The sequence below is a fragment of the Pectinophora gossypiella genome, chromosome Z, assembly GCF_024362695.1.
Source record: "Pectinophora gossypiella chromosome Z, ilPecGoss1.1, whole genome shotgun sequence".
Taxonomy (NCBI): domain Eukaryota; kingdom Metazoa; phylum Arthropoda; class Insecta; order Lepidoptera; family Gelechiidae; genus Pectinophora; species Pectinophora gossypiella.
The window spans coordinates 11595575-11613529 of NC_065433.1; the positions used below are offsets into that span (position 1 = coordinate 11595575).

The 17955-nt window shown below is 33.8% G+C and overlaps 3 protein-coding genes across 9 annotated transcripts in view; 1 reads left to right on the forward strand and 2 right to left on the reverse strand.

Annotated features, from left to right (window-relative positions):
- The window catches only part of LOC126379816 (calaxin-like), a 28373-nt gene extending 27573 nt beyond the window's left edge, over positions 1-800 (reverse strand). The window contains exon 1 of the mRNA XM_050028737.1: positions 680-800. Within this exon, the coding sequence (XP_049884694.1) occupies positions 680-800 (121 nt within the window). The remainder of the gene's footprint in view (positions 1-679) is intronic.
- The window catches only part of LOC126379820 (SCY1-like protein 2), a 271967-nt gene extending 254785 nt beyond the window's left edge, over positions 1-17182 (reverse strand). Inside the window, exon 1 of the mRNA XM_050028743.1 lies at positions 17118-17182. Coding sequence (XP_049884700.1) covers positions 17118-17169 — 52 coding nt within the window. The 5' untranslated portion in view covers positions 17170-17182. The remainder of the gene's footprint in view (positions 1-17117) is intronic.
- Positions 3088-17955, forward strand: part of LOC126379805 (calcitonin gene-related peptide type 1 receptor-like) — a 54224-nt gene continuing 39356 nt past the window's right edge. For 3 of the 7 annotated variants that reach the window (XR_007568382.1, XM_050028714.1, XM_050028715.1), the window contains exons 1-2: positions 3088-3451; positions 8541-8758. The gene's annotated coding sequence lies outside the window, so the exon portion shown is untranslated. Of the gene's footprint in view, positions 3452-8540; positions 8759-11863; positions 11913-17955 lie in introns of those variants that run through there. The other 4 variants (XM_050028710.1, XM_050028709.1, XM_050028711.1 and 1 more) reach the window with 4 other exon arrangements.

Consider the following 17955-nt stretch of genomic DNA (forward strand, 5'->3'; position numbering starts at 1 on the left):
ACGATCCTTCAACCTTCTTCTAATTGTAGAGTCACTTACAGCCACCCTTCGTACAACACGAAGCCGCTGCTGCAGTTGAAAAGCGTTAAGGCGTCGATTTCTTAAAGAAGTTGTTACAATAAATCGATCATCTCGCTCAGAAGTGACCCGATTCCTGCCAGATCCTGAACGGCGCGTGAACAAACCAGTCTCCCGATAACGTTTATAGACTCTATGAACAGATGACAGGCTTAGATGCAGTCTTGCAGCCACAACACGCTGACTAAGGCCAGAATCCAGCAATGCCACAACTTGGGCGGCTTCTGTGGGCGAAGTATCCAAACGTTTTAGAAAAAAAACCTTTTTTCAGACGTCCCAAAGTCACAGTATTGAAATAAAAAACAAAAAGTTTAAGGATAGGCGCCAATTTTTAGTTTTTAAACGCTAAATGTACTCCAACCCTAAACACACATTTGTCTCAAAACAGTGATTCATTTCGTTTATAAGATAAACAAATGAAATTCTAATTTTGAATTTAGAATTTTCGCTTATTACTGTAATGGCCAAACTGCCAGCTATACATTTATGTATTTTTTTTCATCGTATGAATTCTTTTTTGTGTTAAATTCGGACAGAAACAATGAAAACGGAAGTGTTTCGATTTTTTTGATGAGAAGTGTATTATAACAATGGTACCTACGTTCCAGTTCATCGAAAGTGAAATGTGTGTCTTTCTGCAATTCCATCCACGTTCTAGAATGTTTCTTCCGAAACCGGATCTCTTCCATAGGATCCAAAGATGAATCTAAAGACGCCGACATTATGTAGTTTCTTTTATATATTCACAAAACAATTTGAAATAAAAAAATATTTTAATAATATTTTATATATTGGTAAAATATCGTGTGACAGACAACTAATGTCAAACTCAAGCTGTGTCATAATTATGTTTCGTAATTCCGTCGTCGCATTTTCTTCATTGGAAAAAGGTTTCAATTCATTTAATTATTATTATTAGGGACGATATAGGCTAAAATATAATTAATGATATTATGGTGATCAATTTCTTATACATTAGATAAAAAACGGGTAGATGAATATTGTTTAGAAACAGTTGTAGCTAACTAGGAATTAAGGGCCTAAATACGAGAAGTACAATTTCTCAGACAACCAATTATTGTACTCATTTGAGGTATTATTAGACTTTTGCCTGACCAGTCATAACCAAAATTGGCAGTTAATAATTAAAACACACTATAGCAAATTTTTGTTAAGGATGAAGAGGAATCCAAAAGTTTCACCAAGGACACCAGAAGCGACATTTTTGAACCGGGCAACGTCTTTTAACACGGCCAACGTAAGTCTTATTTTCAGAAAATATAACGAGATGAAACAGATGTGAATACAAAAACCGAAAAAAGTCATAGCCGCACGTGGTCAAAAGCAATTAGAATCCATCACTTTGCTTCGCATCGTCGGCCGCCACACTCGCTTGCGCCATAAATAGTTCTGGAAATTTCATTTCACTTATGTTTATCTTTCCGAAACTGAGGTATACAGATATCTTTTGACACTGGAAATTTTTCAGATAGGATGATGATCCATCTTGCCGTAACCTTTATTTAAATTTTAAAAAGTACGATAATTCCGTTTAATTGTTTTTTTATTGTGGATGGTACGTTGGCCCCGCTTCTAGCCAAATGTTTTGTTTGCTTTTTTTTCAAATTGCAGGTTCAATGGCAGCTGCAAATTTAAAAATGGATTTATTTAAAAATAAATCGTCATACGTATGTACAGCCACAAAATGTAATTTTATTCAGTTTTACCTACGTAGAAATAATAATGGCGTCGATAACATTGTCCTAGATGTTCCATAAAACCAAAATCGCTTTATAACGGGTTAAATATTGCTTAAAATTTACAATAGAATGGAGTTAAGTACGTTAAAGTACAATTAAATCTACATCATTTTTCATTAACCTAAAATCTATAGTGGTCGTGCCAGGAAGTTTCCACCTAGCACGACCACGGCATATGTGTTATAATAGCAAAAGTATGAGAGTACATAATTTAAATTGCTTACATAAAAGTACATCTTTTTTAATGAATATGTACCGTATTTGAATTAAGATAATCATCAGTGGTCGTGTTGGATAGCATCACACCATTTTAGCAGCAGATACCAGAAAAATATGAAGAAATAAAATATTTCTCGGCAAACTTCACTAAAGTACATAAGAAAGAGGAAAAGATCATTTGTGATCACCTTCTTTCATTTGATTCATTACTTATCGTAACTAACCAGAAAAACCAAACTTGATCTTCGTTAAAAAAGAAGTTTTCAGGGATATTTGAAATTTAGTGAAAAAATAAAAATATCACCACCTCATGACAGTCTTTTCATGCGATTTCTACAATTTAGCTTCTGAATTCTGATATTGTGCTTTTCTTCAAATTTTTGAAGCAAGACGCTAAATTTAGTTCAGTTGGATAATACAAGTAGAAGCTGAAAATTTGAGACAAAGGAGAACACGATCGATCAATGACAGCTGAACAAAAACCAGTCTTTCCACGGCTAATTCTCAATATTTGTATTCATTGCCGTTAGGAATATATTAAATTAAGCTTGCTCTAGGGGTACATTCAAGACAATAACGTATATTGCGAAATATTGGTCACACAGAAGCGCAAAATGTCGATGAAAGTATTATCAAAATTAACTATATCCTCAATGAATCAAAGTTTATCAAAACAAGGGCTACTTCAAGGGTCTGAAATGCAGCTAGATATTATTTATGGATTGCTATTGATGAGGAATACGAATGACAGTCATCATCTTTGATTATTACTGCACTTATAAAAAGTGGAACGAGAACTTTAGGCAAATATGGCAATGTAAGAGGGATCATTACGCGTGCTAGGATTCGCCCTCTACGAAGAAAACGTCGAATGCCCTGAGAAACCTACGAACCATACTTAATGCAAGAGCATAACAATTGATGTTATATTTGTTTCTGTATTTAAGTTAACGTTAAAAAATTACGGTCGAGTACAAGATTTAATAATGTTGGCATCATGTGTCTTTGAAGTCCTCTAAATTTTATATTATACTCGCTCCTTGTTCGAGAGGTTTTTAACAGTGTAGTCTACGTCTTATGCTCCAGCATCGTCACAATTTTCAAAGCTCATATCCAAAGCTAAAAAAAAAAAGTTAGTTTCCCGCTTCCTGAACGCAGCTGTCAACTAATGTCATTACGGTTTTTGTGCACCGGCGCGTCACTTCGCCTCCGTAAATAAACTAATTGAAAACCAATATTTAATACAAAAACATGATTGATATAGTGCGAAAAATCTGTTACTTACATAATCAAGTGCTTTTTTCTCTAAAAAAGCTAGAAACAGTACCAAAGAAAAAATGTGGATGACAACGAGCGTAAGTTCTTTTTGATAAAACAAAATGTGGATTAAACTGGTAAGTCTTAACATTATCCATTTACTAAAACAAGAGAAGATATATAATTATGATCAATTCAATTTAATTCCTTTTATTGTCGAAAAAAATTACTTTTTTTGAGGTTATAATTTTATAATCCTAACATTCGAAGAAGTAACTTAAGTTGGTATTTATTACTAATAAAAGTAACTAGTTTTATTAACAGAAATAATAATAATATTAAAATTGTATCGTGTTCGTGTTATAACAGTGATTTAAAAGTTATACTTTATTCCAATGTTGATGTTGTTTAAATTCGCCTTATATAAGGCAGGCAAAGATCTGAGGACTATACAGTCTTGACTTTAGTAATTTAATATTCGAAAATCACGATCAAAATAGGCCTAAGCCTTGTCTTCAGTCCCTGATTGCCGCGTTTTTATTTTCATCTGTCAAAAAATAAAAAATAAAAAAAAATAAAAAAAAATATATTTTTTTTTGTTTCTTTTTGTAATTCGTGTTCTTGGCTTATGTTGCGGTTGATAACTTACTATCAGCGAATGAAATGAGCAGTTTTATTATAAAACAAAGAGAACCAGTGAAATATAACCGCAGAATGGCATAGAAAAGTAAATAATTAACTCGGAAATAATTTGACAAGTTCAGATAATTACATGACAAGCACTTCATGTTTACCCTGTTCATCAAGAAGTACCCATGACACAGTAGTACTCGATATCACAGAGGTCATCTACACCATTGGTAGACAAGATACATAACTTATTCAAGATAACACTTAAAACATTTAGAGAATTATAATTGGTTTACTACAAGATAACCATACTTAAAAATGATATTATATATATTATAACAGTACATAATCCCTTCTCACAGTCTCTGTTAAGTGGTGTTAATAATGTTATCTTCTCCGAATGATACTTACAATATAAGATGATGATAATGTACCCTAACAATAAAAACAGAAAGAGTGTTAAGAGAGTACAGGCAAAGATAGCCTTATTATAGTAAGCAATTTCTTCCAAATTACTCTAATCTTATTATAATTCAAGCTTCCAACGTATGGGTGATGATTATTGGTACCAACCTAACCAACAAGAGAACACCACTTGGAGAGTCACCTAGTTAAGCACTAGTAGTGAACTGTCTGACTAGAGAATAGACAGACTATTTGTTTCCTTTTAGAGCTATCACAATAGAGGATAGACAATGGAATTGATGTATCAACCCTATTAACATAAAAATCAACCACTAAGACTGTTGCAAAGCGCAAATATACCTATGCCTTATTTTAATACCTAGAGCTATCATTTAGCGGACGGACAGTGGACTTGATGGTACCAACTTAATGTACATAAGAGCTATCACTAGGAAGTTTGCCATTGCTAAGCGCTAATATACCTATTTTACATTTCCATACCTAGAGCTATCACTTAGAGGATAGACAATGGACTTAAAGGCACAATGCACATAAGAGCTACCATTAGAAAGGTCGCCATTGATAAGCGCTAATATACCTATTTGTCATTTCCATACCTAGAGCTATCACTTAGAGGATAGACAATATACTTGAAGGTATCAATGTAATGAACATAAGAGCTACCACTAGGAAGGTCGCCACTGACAAGCGCTAACATACCTATTTCTCATTTCCATACTTAGAGCTATCACTTAGAGGATAGACAATGGACTTGATGGTATCAACCTAATTAACAAAAGATCTACCACCAGGAACGTCGCCATTGCCAAGCGCTAATATACCTATTTATCATTTCCATGCCTAGAGCTATCACTTAGAGGATAGACAATGGACTTGAAGGTATCAACACAATGAATGTAAGAGCTACCACTAAGAAAGTCGCCATTGACAAGCGCTAACATACCTATTTCTCATTTCCATACTTAGAGCTATCACTTAGAGGATAGACAATGGACTTGATGGTATGAACCCTATTAACATAAGAGCTACCACGATTATGGTCGGCATTGGCAAGCGCTATATACCTATTTCTCATTTCCATACTTAGAGCTATCACTTAGAGGATAGACAATGGACTTTATGGTATCAACTCAAATAACATAAAGCTACCACTACAAGTATCGCCTTTTGCTAAACGCTAGTAGATAGCTAGAACATAGACCAACTATTTTTTATACTTTTATTTCCATGTTTGGTTTGTCACTTGAGGAATCGAAGATAAACCATTGAATTGTCGGGGCTTACCTACCCATGTTGAAACTCAAGATTAGACTAATGCTGAGAAACAATAGACTATTATGTCAAATTGATTATTATAAAATAATGAGAGTACAAATTCTGAAGAAATAACCGACAATTCAAAACCTAAAAGCCTCTGTTCTATTAATCAACCTCAACTGTGCTAGAAATCAAAGTATTAATAGTATGTAATGTCAGAGATTACTTTCAAAAGAGATAACTGTACACAAGACATGGTTAGAGAATACTGCTATTAAATTCTGTCAACCAACATCATAAAATTCAAATAGCACATAAATAATAATGAATAACATTGCCCGAAGAGTGAGTAAACGAGATAGCAACAGGATCTGTGGAACAGAGACAACAGTATCAGCAGGCAGCCCCACAGCCAATAGCATGAACAGAAAGCCCACAAGGAACAGTATCAGCAGGCCGCCCCACAGCCAGCAATAAAAGCAGTGATGCATCCAGTCATGATCAGCAGTGCCATAACCAGCAGTACCAGCAGCCCTACAGCCAGCAGTAGTAGCAGAGCTACAACCAGATGTATTAGCAGTCTCACAGCCATTAGTATCAACAGTGGCCCAGGCAGCAAGGCCGTTTAAGAATAGTACCTCATGAGGAGGAAGAATTCCCTATAAAGTTATAATGGGAAAATTTGCACAAGCAAATATACCTACCTTTATGATATTTACTTTTTCAAAATTTTGGTAAAATTAATTCCGAATGTCTATCACTAAAAGTTTTAGCATTATCATTAAGACATGGGATTCAAATCCTGTCTTTGTTAATCAGGAATAACAATACTAATCTCAGTATAAATTGAGGTACCTACCTGATAATATTATAACTTCAATGAAAATTTCCTTCAAGTATTACATTCGAAATTGTAAAATATTGATACCTAGTTCGGTTAGATAGAATAGTTGCCCTTTTTATTATTAACTCATAGGTGAAAAGGAAGGAAAAATAGTTCATTATTAACATATAACTTACATCACCATTAGCGTTTTCTCTAAATTATGTTGTTGTAGATTTATTATGTTGTTGCTGATCAGCCCAAAACACAGTTTACAATTAATATAAAAATTACAACAATAATGTCCCTCCACTTAATCAATCGGAACCAAACTGCAGTGGAGAAGTAACAATAATATTTTCATGATAAATATATGTTTATCCTATTTTTCGGTTAGTGTTGTAACGTAAATCAGGCAGGTCCCTTCACTAAATAACCTGACATATTAAATCTTCAGGATGGGTACGAGAAGTGAATCCCTGTGCAAACAACAGGATCATGTTAAGTTAGGTTAAAGGAAAGGATGATTTTTACGAACGATGATAATATACCTACACGACCGATAATCAATAAATTAATGTTATCCTTATATGTAACTGCATACCTAAGGGTAAAATATGTTTTATTCATTTATTTATTTTATGTAACTGCATACCTAAGGGTAAAATATGTTTTATTCATTTATTTATTTTTTCCAGTATATGATAGGACGTTACTATTACTGTCCTAAAAACAAATTCAATAATTATTACACTAAAGAGATAGCTGCGTAAACAATGTTACGTGTGTTAATGTGTTGTGTGTACGTTGTTCTATCATCTGATTGGTGGGTGAAAGGTTGCATAGAGGAATAGGAAAAAAATCCACAACAAGTTATATTTATTATTACCACATAAAAAAATATACTAAATGTTATTACCAAGCCCATATGGTCGATATTAGGTAATACACAATAACGTGGGCTCAGGTAATCTATTTTAATAAAAACAAAATCTTAATTATTCCGAAGATAATTATCACACAAGTACATAATGTAAATGCATTTCCCCTCTTTATACTTTCAGCCTCATTTAACAATATCTTATAATAAAGAGGAAAGTTTAGTTCAGTGGTTCTGAATATTTTAATGAAAAAGGTCATTTGAATAAATGTATCGAAATTCTTACTTGCACTTATATTTGTATTTTCTCTAATCAATTTGACATGTTGTCTTAGGATTCATTTAACTACTCAATGTCGACAACAATTGCCAACTTAGCACAGGATGTTATAATCAATCTTGTGTCTGGGTGCCCTCGTCATTACCCGTTCTTCTTTATGTATTTCTTCTTCTTTTATGTATGTAAACAAATAATGTGTAACTTTGATAATTATTGTAGCCCTTGGTGTGCCAATGAAAAATGAGTGTTATACTATATGATGAAGTCTCACAGTCCTTTCGACTATAACTATCGTTGTTGTTCAAGAGCTTCGGAAATGTGCTCTATGGTGAGGTCCCTGTGAGGCTCTTATAGCCAATCTTGATGTTGAGCTCCATCAGAAATTTGTTCTTGTGTAGTTCTTTTGTTGTGAAATTGATAGTAATGTGAAATAGGTATTTAATATACTTTTAAACTATGTATCTATTCTAGTACAGTATAGTATAACCATATATAACATACATAATATCGATTCCATTCTTGAGAACTGGTGAAACTTGTTTAGCGAACAGTTATTATTCTTATTGTTTTTTACATGATAATATCAAAACGTTTGGTGGAACGCCGCGCTGAGTTTATCAGGAGACGGCTGTGCCTCTGACTGCCTTTATTGGGATTAAAGTCATGGGCAGCTTAATTAGCTTTTGTGATAACAATGTATGTACTTTATTCATTAATGAATAATCATATTATTGGTACTCGTTTCAATTTAAATGTTTCATTCCCAACTAAACTTTGAACATCTACACTGTTAAAAACCTCTCGAACAAGGAGCGAGTATAATTATGAGATTAAACGAACTTACCTGTAAGTGAAGTTCTATCTCAATTATACGAAAGCTCCTTGTTCGAGAGGACTCCCTCCCTTCAATTTTAATATCCCGCCCTAAAGCTTCCACAGGTGATGGAGTTGTCCATGAAACATGCTTTAAACATAATGACATTAGTTGACAGCTGCGTTCAGGAAGCGGGAAACTAACTTTTTTTTTTTAGCTTTGGATATGAGCTTTGAAAATTGTGACGATGCTGGAGCATAAGACGTAGACTACACTGTTAAAAACCTCTCGAACAAGGAGCTTTCGTATAATTGAGATAGAACTTCACTTACAGGTAAGTTCGTTTAATCTCATAATTATTTTATTCTCACGTTTTTCTTGGTGGTTGGTCGTGTGGGTTTTTACATGATAGTAATTTATCATTATATTTTAACGTTGCAACATTACACAGCTGATGATTCTTTGTACAACTTTCACATACCTACACATTTTACCCTCGAACATAGTATATAACATACAACATAGTATATAGGTAATATATTATCATAATTCTTAACGGGTATGTATTTATCATATTAATACTTTCTTATTTTTTAAATAACGCAGTAAAAGCTTTCTATTATACAGCTTCTTATTAGTGACATCGTAACGAAAACTTTGAGGGATAATTCTGACCATGAATTAATACCAAGTCGTATATTCCGTCTTAAAATTCGTGATATCTTTGTGTTCTTTTTACATTGTTTTCAATTTTATACTTTGCCGATGGAAAATTCCGCTTGATATTAACTCAGACTAATGAGCTGAATCATCCCCTTCAGTATTTGTTACGATTTCACATACACCCTGTGCAAGTACGTACAAGTAGATAAGGTGTTAGCGTCATAATAACAAATTCTGAGGGGGAAAATCAAAGTTTTCATTACGATGTCACTGACATTGTAAATTTTGACTTTCCGTATGAAATAACGTCGGTATCCAGAGACCTAATGTCTAAAAGATCGGTTCAACATTTACTGCTTAAGTAATCTGCACTGGAAGAACATCTGTGAAAAACCGCTTTAAAATTGGTCAACAAGAATATTATCAAGAATTTTATAAATGCACTCATCTCATGTAACTTAGGTACTTACTACATCGCTGTAGTACTTGCACAGTATTATCACTTATAAGGTTACCTACTGCTAATAGCCCAGTCATTTTAGGGGTTTCACCTCGGAATGAGAGATAATAAGCTATAAATTGGTATGGACCTTTGTTTTGTCGTTTTAAATGTTATCTCAAAAGTCACAAATGATACCGTGTCCGCGTCTTAAGATATTGAAGGTCAAAGGTCATAAAAATTGGTTTTTTGTGAATATCTCGCTTCCTATTGCTTAAATGATATTTTTACCTATAATAAAAGTTGTAGAGTATAAAATTCTCTACAATTTTTGTTTCATGTTTTTTTTGATACGATCAACCGTTTTTGAGGTAGAGCGCGAAGAGTGCGCAGCGCACAGTTATAAATGGTCCAATGCAAGGTCAAGCGTGAGTTACGCTTATCAGTACGTGATATAAAGTCTATTATTTATTAAATTATTATAATTATTAAACAATGGCCATTATTTATATTTTTGTTGATATTTTATTAAAATCAGTAACTTAATTATTTATATTTAACTATTCAACTATAATATATTATTAATTCTGGAATATATATTTTCAGTTAAAACGTCATTACATACGTTTTCTTCAAAACGTGTAAATTTTTCAAAGCTTATATACCTGGATATACTTGTCCCTACCCTATGACCTTCTCTATTGACCTTCTCATCATCGAGACAGCTATTGCATTATCAGAACATCAAAAGACTGCCGTCATCATAGGAGAAGATATTGATTTGCTCGTAATTTTGCAAAAATGGTTGTGGTTCCCGCTGTGGATGTCGAAAATCAGGGCTACTATGTTCTTTAGCTTGTGGCCAGTGCAATGGACAAGCTTGCCTGAACGCTGCACAATATCCAAGTAATCCCGATGAAGAAAACGCATACGATCCTGAAATTCTGGAGGGTTTGGAGATGAATATGACCGATAATGAGGATGATGACAATGATTTGAACGTTTTCGAGCGACAACAAGAAGAAGACGACGAAGAAGATGAAGATAACTAGCTTCTATTCACAATTTTATTATAATTAAAACCAATAAAAATTCTTATGATATTTAAACTGACATTTCAACAAATGTATAGTATGGCATATTTAATGATAAATAAAGATATACATAAAATATATCCCCTTATTGCCTTTTTAACTGAAAATATATATTCCAGAATTAATAATATATTATAGTTGAATAGTTAAATATAAATAATTAAGTAACTGATTTTAATAAAATATCAACAAAAATATAAATAATGGCCATTGTTTAATAATTATAATAATTTAATAAATAATAGACTTTATATCACGTACTGATAAGCGTAACTCACGCTTGACCTTGCATTGGACCATTTATAACTGTGCGCTGCGCACTCTTCGCGCTCTACCTCAAAAACGGTTGATCGTATCAAAAAAAACATGAAACAAAAATTGTAGAGAATTTTATACTCTACAACTTTTATTATAGGTAAAAATATCATTTAAGCAATAGGAAGCGAGATATTCACAAAAAACCAATTTTTATGACCTTTGACCTTCAATATCTTAAGACGCGGACAGGGTATCATTTGTGACTTTTGAGACAACATTTAAAACGACAAAACAAAGGTCCATACCAATTTATAGCTTATTATCTCTCATTCCGAGGTTGACCCCTTTTTTTACCTAATATGACTGGGCTATAAATCAATAACGAATCTAAAGAAAACAAATCACTTGCGTAGTTAGGCGTTATAGAACCATGCAAATTATAGCATTAATTAGGACTAAACTTGAATCATTACCATTCAATTCGTATAAAACGAAAGTGTCGAAACTGTTTAACAGGCCAATTTTGTGCCGGGGACACACATTAAAGTTCCTTTACAAACTCAAACGACTGGAAGCAATATCTAGTCAATTTATCTAGGCTACGCCACCTTGTCGTCGAGTTACTTTGGAAGGCAAAATCATAACTTCTTTCTCCGATTTCAAAACTAGTTTATTAACTATGAACTAAATAGAAATCGATATTTACCTGCCTTTGCACTTAGTATTTTTCGAATCTCAAATACACCACTGAACTATTGAAGTACACTCCGGAAATTTTGGTGATCTCAGAAAGGTCGGCGAGAATAGGGCTGTAGGTGTATCCCTTGTGGGTGTCAGTCGGTTCTCGAGCGCCCGAGCTACGCGGCCGCCTACCAAAGCCAGTGCTCTACTCGCTGTCGCACGGGAAACTTTGTGCCAAATCCGCCTAAGATTTGTAAAGGGACGCAAATTTATGAAAGAACTCGCTTTATAAGCAAAGAAAATCCAAAAAAACATTTCGGTATTTTCATATCTTCATCGCCACGTGTGTTAAGGTAAAAACAAAAAACGCCGGAAAAAGGTCCGGAAAGGGTGAAATGTAAATTTTGATACATTATGATTAAAACAAACAAGATATCCTAGATACGCATAAACACGTGATAAATTAACTTTTAACATTAAAGGCCCTCATTACGAATAGACGCATGGCAGTGTTTTTAATTTACTACAAAAATATTATTTTATTGGTTTTAAGTTTATGGTTATTAATACGTAGGTATGAGTACTTGCATTTAATTTGCTATATTCTTTCGTCGTTAAACTTGCAGAATTTTATAGGAGGCAACTGATTTCAATAGATCTAAGTGGTTAAATTTAGGTTTACGACGAGCTCTATTTGTTTATAAAATCACATAAATTTTGTGAGATATTGACACACGCGGTAGAGGTGGTCAATTATTCCGTTGTACGAATAAAATAAGAAAATGCATTTTAAACTAAAACGACTAAAAATATATTTGCTTTTAACTACTTTATTAAGAAATGTAAATAACATTTATACCACTAGTTGACGAAAGTCATTTCTAAAAATTAATATTAATAAGAAATAAGAACTTTTTTAAGTTCTTAATAAATAATTTAATTACTGTAGTATGTTACTTGTGATTCCAACAATATTCAATCCATGAAATACAAACAATGAACGTCTCGGGCCACTGGCTTTACTTAGGGATATTGAATTTTGTAGCATTATACATTGACATACTTGGAGGTCGCTAGTTTTTTTTTTATAATTATTATGTATATTGAAAATTATCTAAATAATAATTTTATAAATAGAAAAATGTATAGAAAGAAATTCATGAGGAACAAAAATAGGAAACTTGATGTTTAGGACTATTAATGACGTTAGTTTGAGTGAAAAAATATTCACAGGCGAAGCCGTGTCGTACGTATCCCTATAGTACCTACATAGGAAACGAAAATAATTCAATGAATTTAATTCATATCAATCATCTCACAGTAAGTAATCTCAAACATTCAATGTACTTACACTTTTTTTCATCGACCACCAAACACATTACACTCTAGCTAGCGTTTATGTTCGGCCGACATTCGACGATAGCGGCGGGTGGCGCGGCTGCGGCGACGGCCGCGTAATCAAATCAAATACCTACATAGATTTGTAAAACACCGTTTTCCAGTTTCGTTTACATACAAATATAAGCCGCGGCGGCGCCATGCCGCTTCTCCGTTGTCATCGACCTTGCCGCAGTGTAAATATCTGTATAGGGTAAGTCAGGGAGGTTTGGCCATAGATTTTTTAGCCCCTATTAAAGAAAAACCTTACGCGTCACTGCAAAAATATTTATTTAACTTTGTGATATTTAACACGAAATGCCAAAAAAATATTAAAAAATAACGCATTTAGCCATCTCTTCCAAGGTTTACACGTCGGGACTTACTACTAATTCTAGATTTGCCAATAGTTATTCTTTTTGTTTTTTTATTCTATATCAGTCTTTGTTTGCTTGACTGCATTTAGAGCACATGTCTTCAAATTCAGTGCACACATCGTCACTTCTTAGCCATCACATACATTGACAGCAGCTGGCCATCTCTCCTTTTCTTCCCGGGGAGATGGATGACCACACCCAAAAATTCAAACAAATCAAGACTACACGAGTAATTTTAAGGTTACTTATTTTGAGGTTAGACATGCTTTAAAATACAAAATTTACCATTATAAGCCTAACACCGCAATCATATACAACACGAATCCTATATACTACTTTTAAACTAGTCAAACAATCAACATGGATTTTACTTGCTTTTTGTTATGTTTTAACCAAAATTTTGCTCATACCCACACACGACCCGAAGCGAGTTAAACAGTTTCCAGCAATATCTGGTCTACGGTTATATGTATGCTTATTTATGTGCAATTTGAAACCTAGCTATTAGCATGTTGCACGCCTTAAATCCATATAGGGGTGAACAGAGCAACAGAAGTAATGAAAATATAAATACTCACAGGGCAGTTATAGTAACTTTGAAGGCACCACTCTTACCATTATTACATGGGTGGACCAATGTCCATCATGTTAAAACGGACACAATGCCTTTTTGATAATGACAATGTGATATTGTGACACGCGACGTGTTTTACTACCCGTTTGTCAGGAATAAGTAATTCTTGTAATTAAATATTGATAAAAAAAAATATAAATAAGTAGGTAGGTAGGTATATTATCTACCACATGAACGGAAACAGAAGTCTTTGAAATGAGTTAACATTATGTTAACATGTTGAACATAGAGGAAGCAAGAGAAGTACGTAGGCAGGTGTGTCAAGATCAAGACCGACGCGAATGGAAATCCATAAGCTCTGCTTACCCCTCTACTACTGCGTTTTTTCCTAACTATTCTTACTATAATAGCAGGTACCTATACGCTTTTCAAATAGGTATTTGAAAATAAAGAGGTAACTCATAAAATAAAGCACAATCACATCAAACCCATCCATCTTTTTGTCCATGGGCTAGTTGATTCAATTCTCATTGCAAGTTGGAAAACTTGAATGTATCTGGGCAACTGAGTATGTACGGTACGCAAGTAGCCGAAATACCTATTACTTTATATACATATTATAATATTACCGACAAGATTACTTTTATTATGTATAGGCCGCTGCGTTAAATCGCAGCGTGCTCTGTGGGCGGATCGACAGCTTTGGTGGGCTGTGTTTTGCCCTTAACACATGCAGGTATTTTTTTTTAACCTTGCTTCTATTTAACAGTACCATTTTTTAGGCGGCAACAGTCCATCTACCATATATGATAGAAAACTATGCTTATGCGTTTAAGAAACTGCAACAAAAATTAGGTTTGTATTTCATTTATCGATAGAAATGTAAGTCACATTCGGGTGGGATTTTTCACTTACGTGGTTTTCATTATTAAGGCGACGATATACCTACCTAAGGCTAAGGCTCTCGTAAATATAGGTACGCTATAGGTATTATTTTTTAAATTCCTCCGGTCGATTGACTGGAAGCCTGTGCCCAAAGTAGGACGTACGTATAGAAAGTTGTACCTACAAAATACTATGCCGCTCAGATTTGATCATTCTCAGCTTAACGCCCACCTTCATCGAATGCGTGCGTCTACCTATAATTCCATCTCCCGTATAGATATAGCCTCGTAACGTCGAAGCATTATTACGATTTCGAAGTAATAAACGAAGGTCGTACCTTGAAAAGGACCCAATTTTTGTAGTGGTAAAGGCCGAGCACTTCAAGTATAAATTTTAAAGTGTTAGAGTTATCCGATCGGGTTCAAATTAAGTGGAGACCTATGTAAGGATGAATAGAAGACATTTTTGAAAAAAATACGTTTCTTTTTAGTTCTTCCAGAAGGACTCCCGGTTTAAGTCGCTACTTTAAGTAAAATCTGAAAAATAATATTATTATAAAGAGTTATGTATTTTTTCATTAACATACATACCTATTTGTACGTCATAAATATGTGTATATACTTACATACTTAAATATAAAATAAGTAACGAGTTTTAGTTTTTATGATGTAGTTTGTGATTAATCCCTCTGGAAGTACATTAGGTTTTTATTATCAGGAAAGAAATTAATTCATGGTGTCAGTTTAGATCATCATTACAAGGAAAAGGAAATAAAATGAAGACGGTAGTTTTTTTTATCATAAGATCACGTAAGCAAGTCAGTCTATATCGGTATGATTTAATCACATATTATAATAATTTAAAAAAGTATTTGAAAAATATCCGGACATGACACCTAAAGTCCCTTGCACAGGACTAAAAAAGTTTGCTTTCATATTGCTAACAATATCGATACGAAATTGATAAAATAACTATGTCATGTTGTTGATTATTATCTTACCTGCGATTTCTGAAAATAATGTATATGAAAAATTACGAAATTCGATTATTAATTTGATTTTTTTTTACCTCGTCGACAATAGTATTCAAACACTGAATTATTTTATTCTTTGACTGACCCAATTTCAACATCCAATGCGCTTCATTATCGGCTGATTTATTATATTACCTACTAACTACGGGACACCCGAAGATAGGTAGCACGCGCAGCATTGAAAGCAAAGTTTACCTTTGGAAGCATCTTTGAATACCTACATTTGTAATACTGTCAGTTACCTATCTGTATAGAAGTAAAATGCTTATTACACTACGCAAACCTTCAGGCCCGATGCGTTCACGCACAGACACCACAGGCAGACATAGGTAGGTATAATAGACTGCAGAGCAGAGAATGGCAGGCTTCCCCCTTTTTCAAAAACATTGAAAATATGGAAATCAAACCAGGCTGTATGGCTTAGTCTTTTACCTTTGAATCTACACCCTGATACACCAGAGAATATAAATCCACACCGAACACCGAATCAGCATGGCGTCAAAGTAGGTAGGTACCTACCTATCTAAATCATTCTAACATCAAGTAAAAATATTTAATAATATAAATTAGCTACTATTTAATGTAATACCTACCTAGATGATCGAAGATCTACCTAGGTACCTATACGTCGCAATTCTACCTACCTACCTACATCATGAATGACCATTCAATTGAGAACTGAGTAGTGGACATAAGTAAGTACCTACCTACCTACACACTTAGTTTACCTATGCTCAAGTAGGTAGAACGTAGGTCTGTAATACCTACATAGATATTACCTTCTGCATAGGAAATCTTCTGTAAAAATCTGCATTAGGTATACCTAGATGCAGACTTTTTAAGCTTTATAAATTACCGACAGACATTTACAATAAACGTAATTAGGTACCTAAAACGAGTTGTCTAGTGTCGGTGAGGAGTTGCTGACATTACTTTAGTTCCCTTGCGACAGATGTACCTACCTCTGACTACCCCAAATGGAATGTCGTCGTGAGCTTACGTGATGTCTGCTGTCAGCCTCACATTTTATTTTATCCGTTCCCCATAGTAGGTGCCTATCTAACTAGATCAATGAAGAACGTCACTCACAAACAACGCTTCAAAAATGCTTTGTCCTACGCTACCAGCATTCTTTTCTCTGGCCGTTTGTTATGCGAAATAAAACAAAAGCATAACCTGCACAATTGGTTTTCAACTCTAAACTTAGATTTGACTTTTACTACCTACACTAGGTATTTAGAATAGATAGGTACCTACCTAGTTAGTACCTATTAATTAGATAGAACATAGAAAACAAAATAAAAATACGTACGGAAAACTCTTGTACACACCATAATAAAGAAGATAGGTAGATGATACTCCATTATTCTTCTTAAAAACCAGTCTCGTTGCTCGTCTTTAGTTTACCGATAACCACAAATATAATAAACCAAACTGATGATAAAATAGAAAAAAATACAAATAAATTATAATAATTACGGTAGAACATCAATCACCGATTATGACAAAGAGCGAGCACGCACGCCTGCAGCAGGGATTGATTGAATAAGTGAATGAAATTAAGTTGTTCGCAATCATTTTGCAATCGTTAGACACTAGCGCTAGCGGACATCTCGCGTAACTAGGCTGTTCAACGATGTACGTTTTTTTTACATTTATTTAGAAATCATACTCATAAGTATGTAACAAATTAGAAATTATGTTCATGATACAAAAGATTATGAAATGAATAGATTTTTTTTGGTATTACATATAAAACATACAGATAAATAAATATAAATTATAAAATTCTTTTTTAAGATCCAAATTCCAATCATTGTTCTAATCTATGATGCGTTGACAACAGTCCTGAGCAACAGTCATTTCTTTTTGTTTTGGTTTTCCCCGAAGAGCAAGGCAAAGAGAACAATGCCCATACAGCCATGTCTTAAGTATTTTTTTCTTGATGATGATTAATGAAATGATGAAAGATGATGACGATGAATGATGAAACCTAAGCCCCCACCCTCGGAGCAGACTCCTACTCCGAACCCCAAACGAAATAACTCAATAGTCCGCATAAGCTTTCGAGTCATAAAGCGGCTTTTTGGCACAAAGCGAAAATAGATAGGTAAGGTACCTACATTTTGTTTATTGAATATTCCGATATA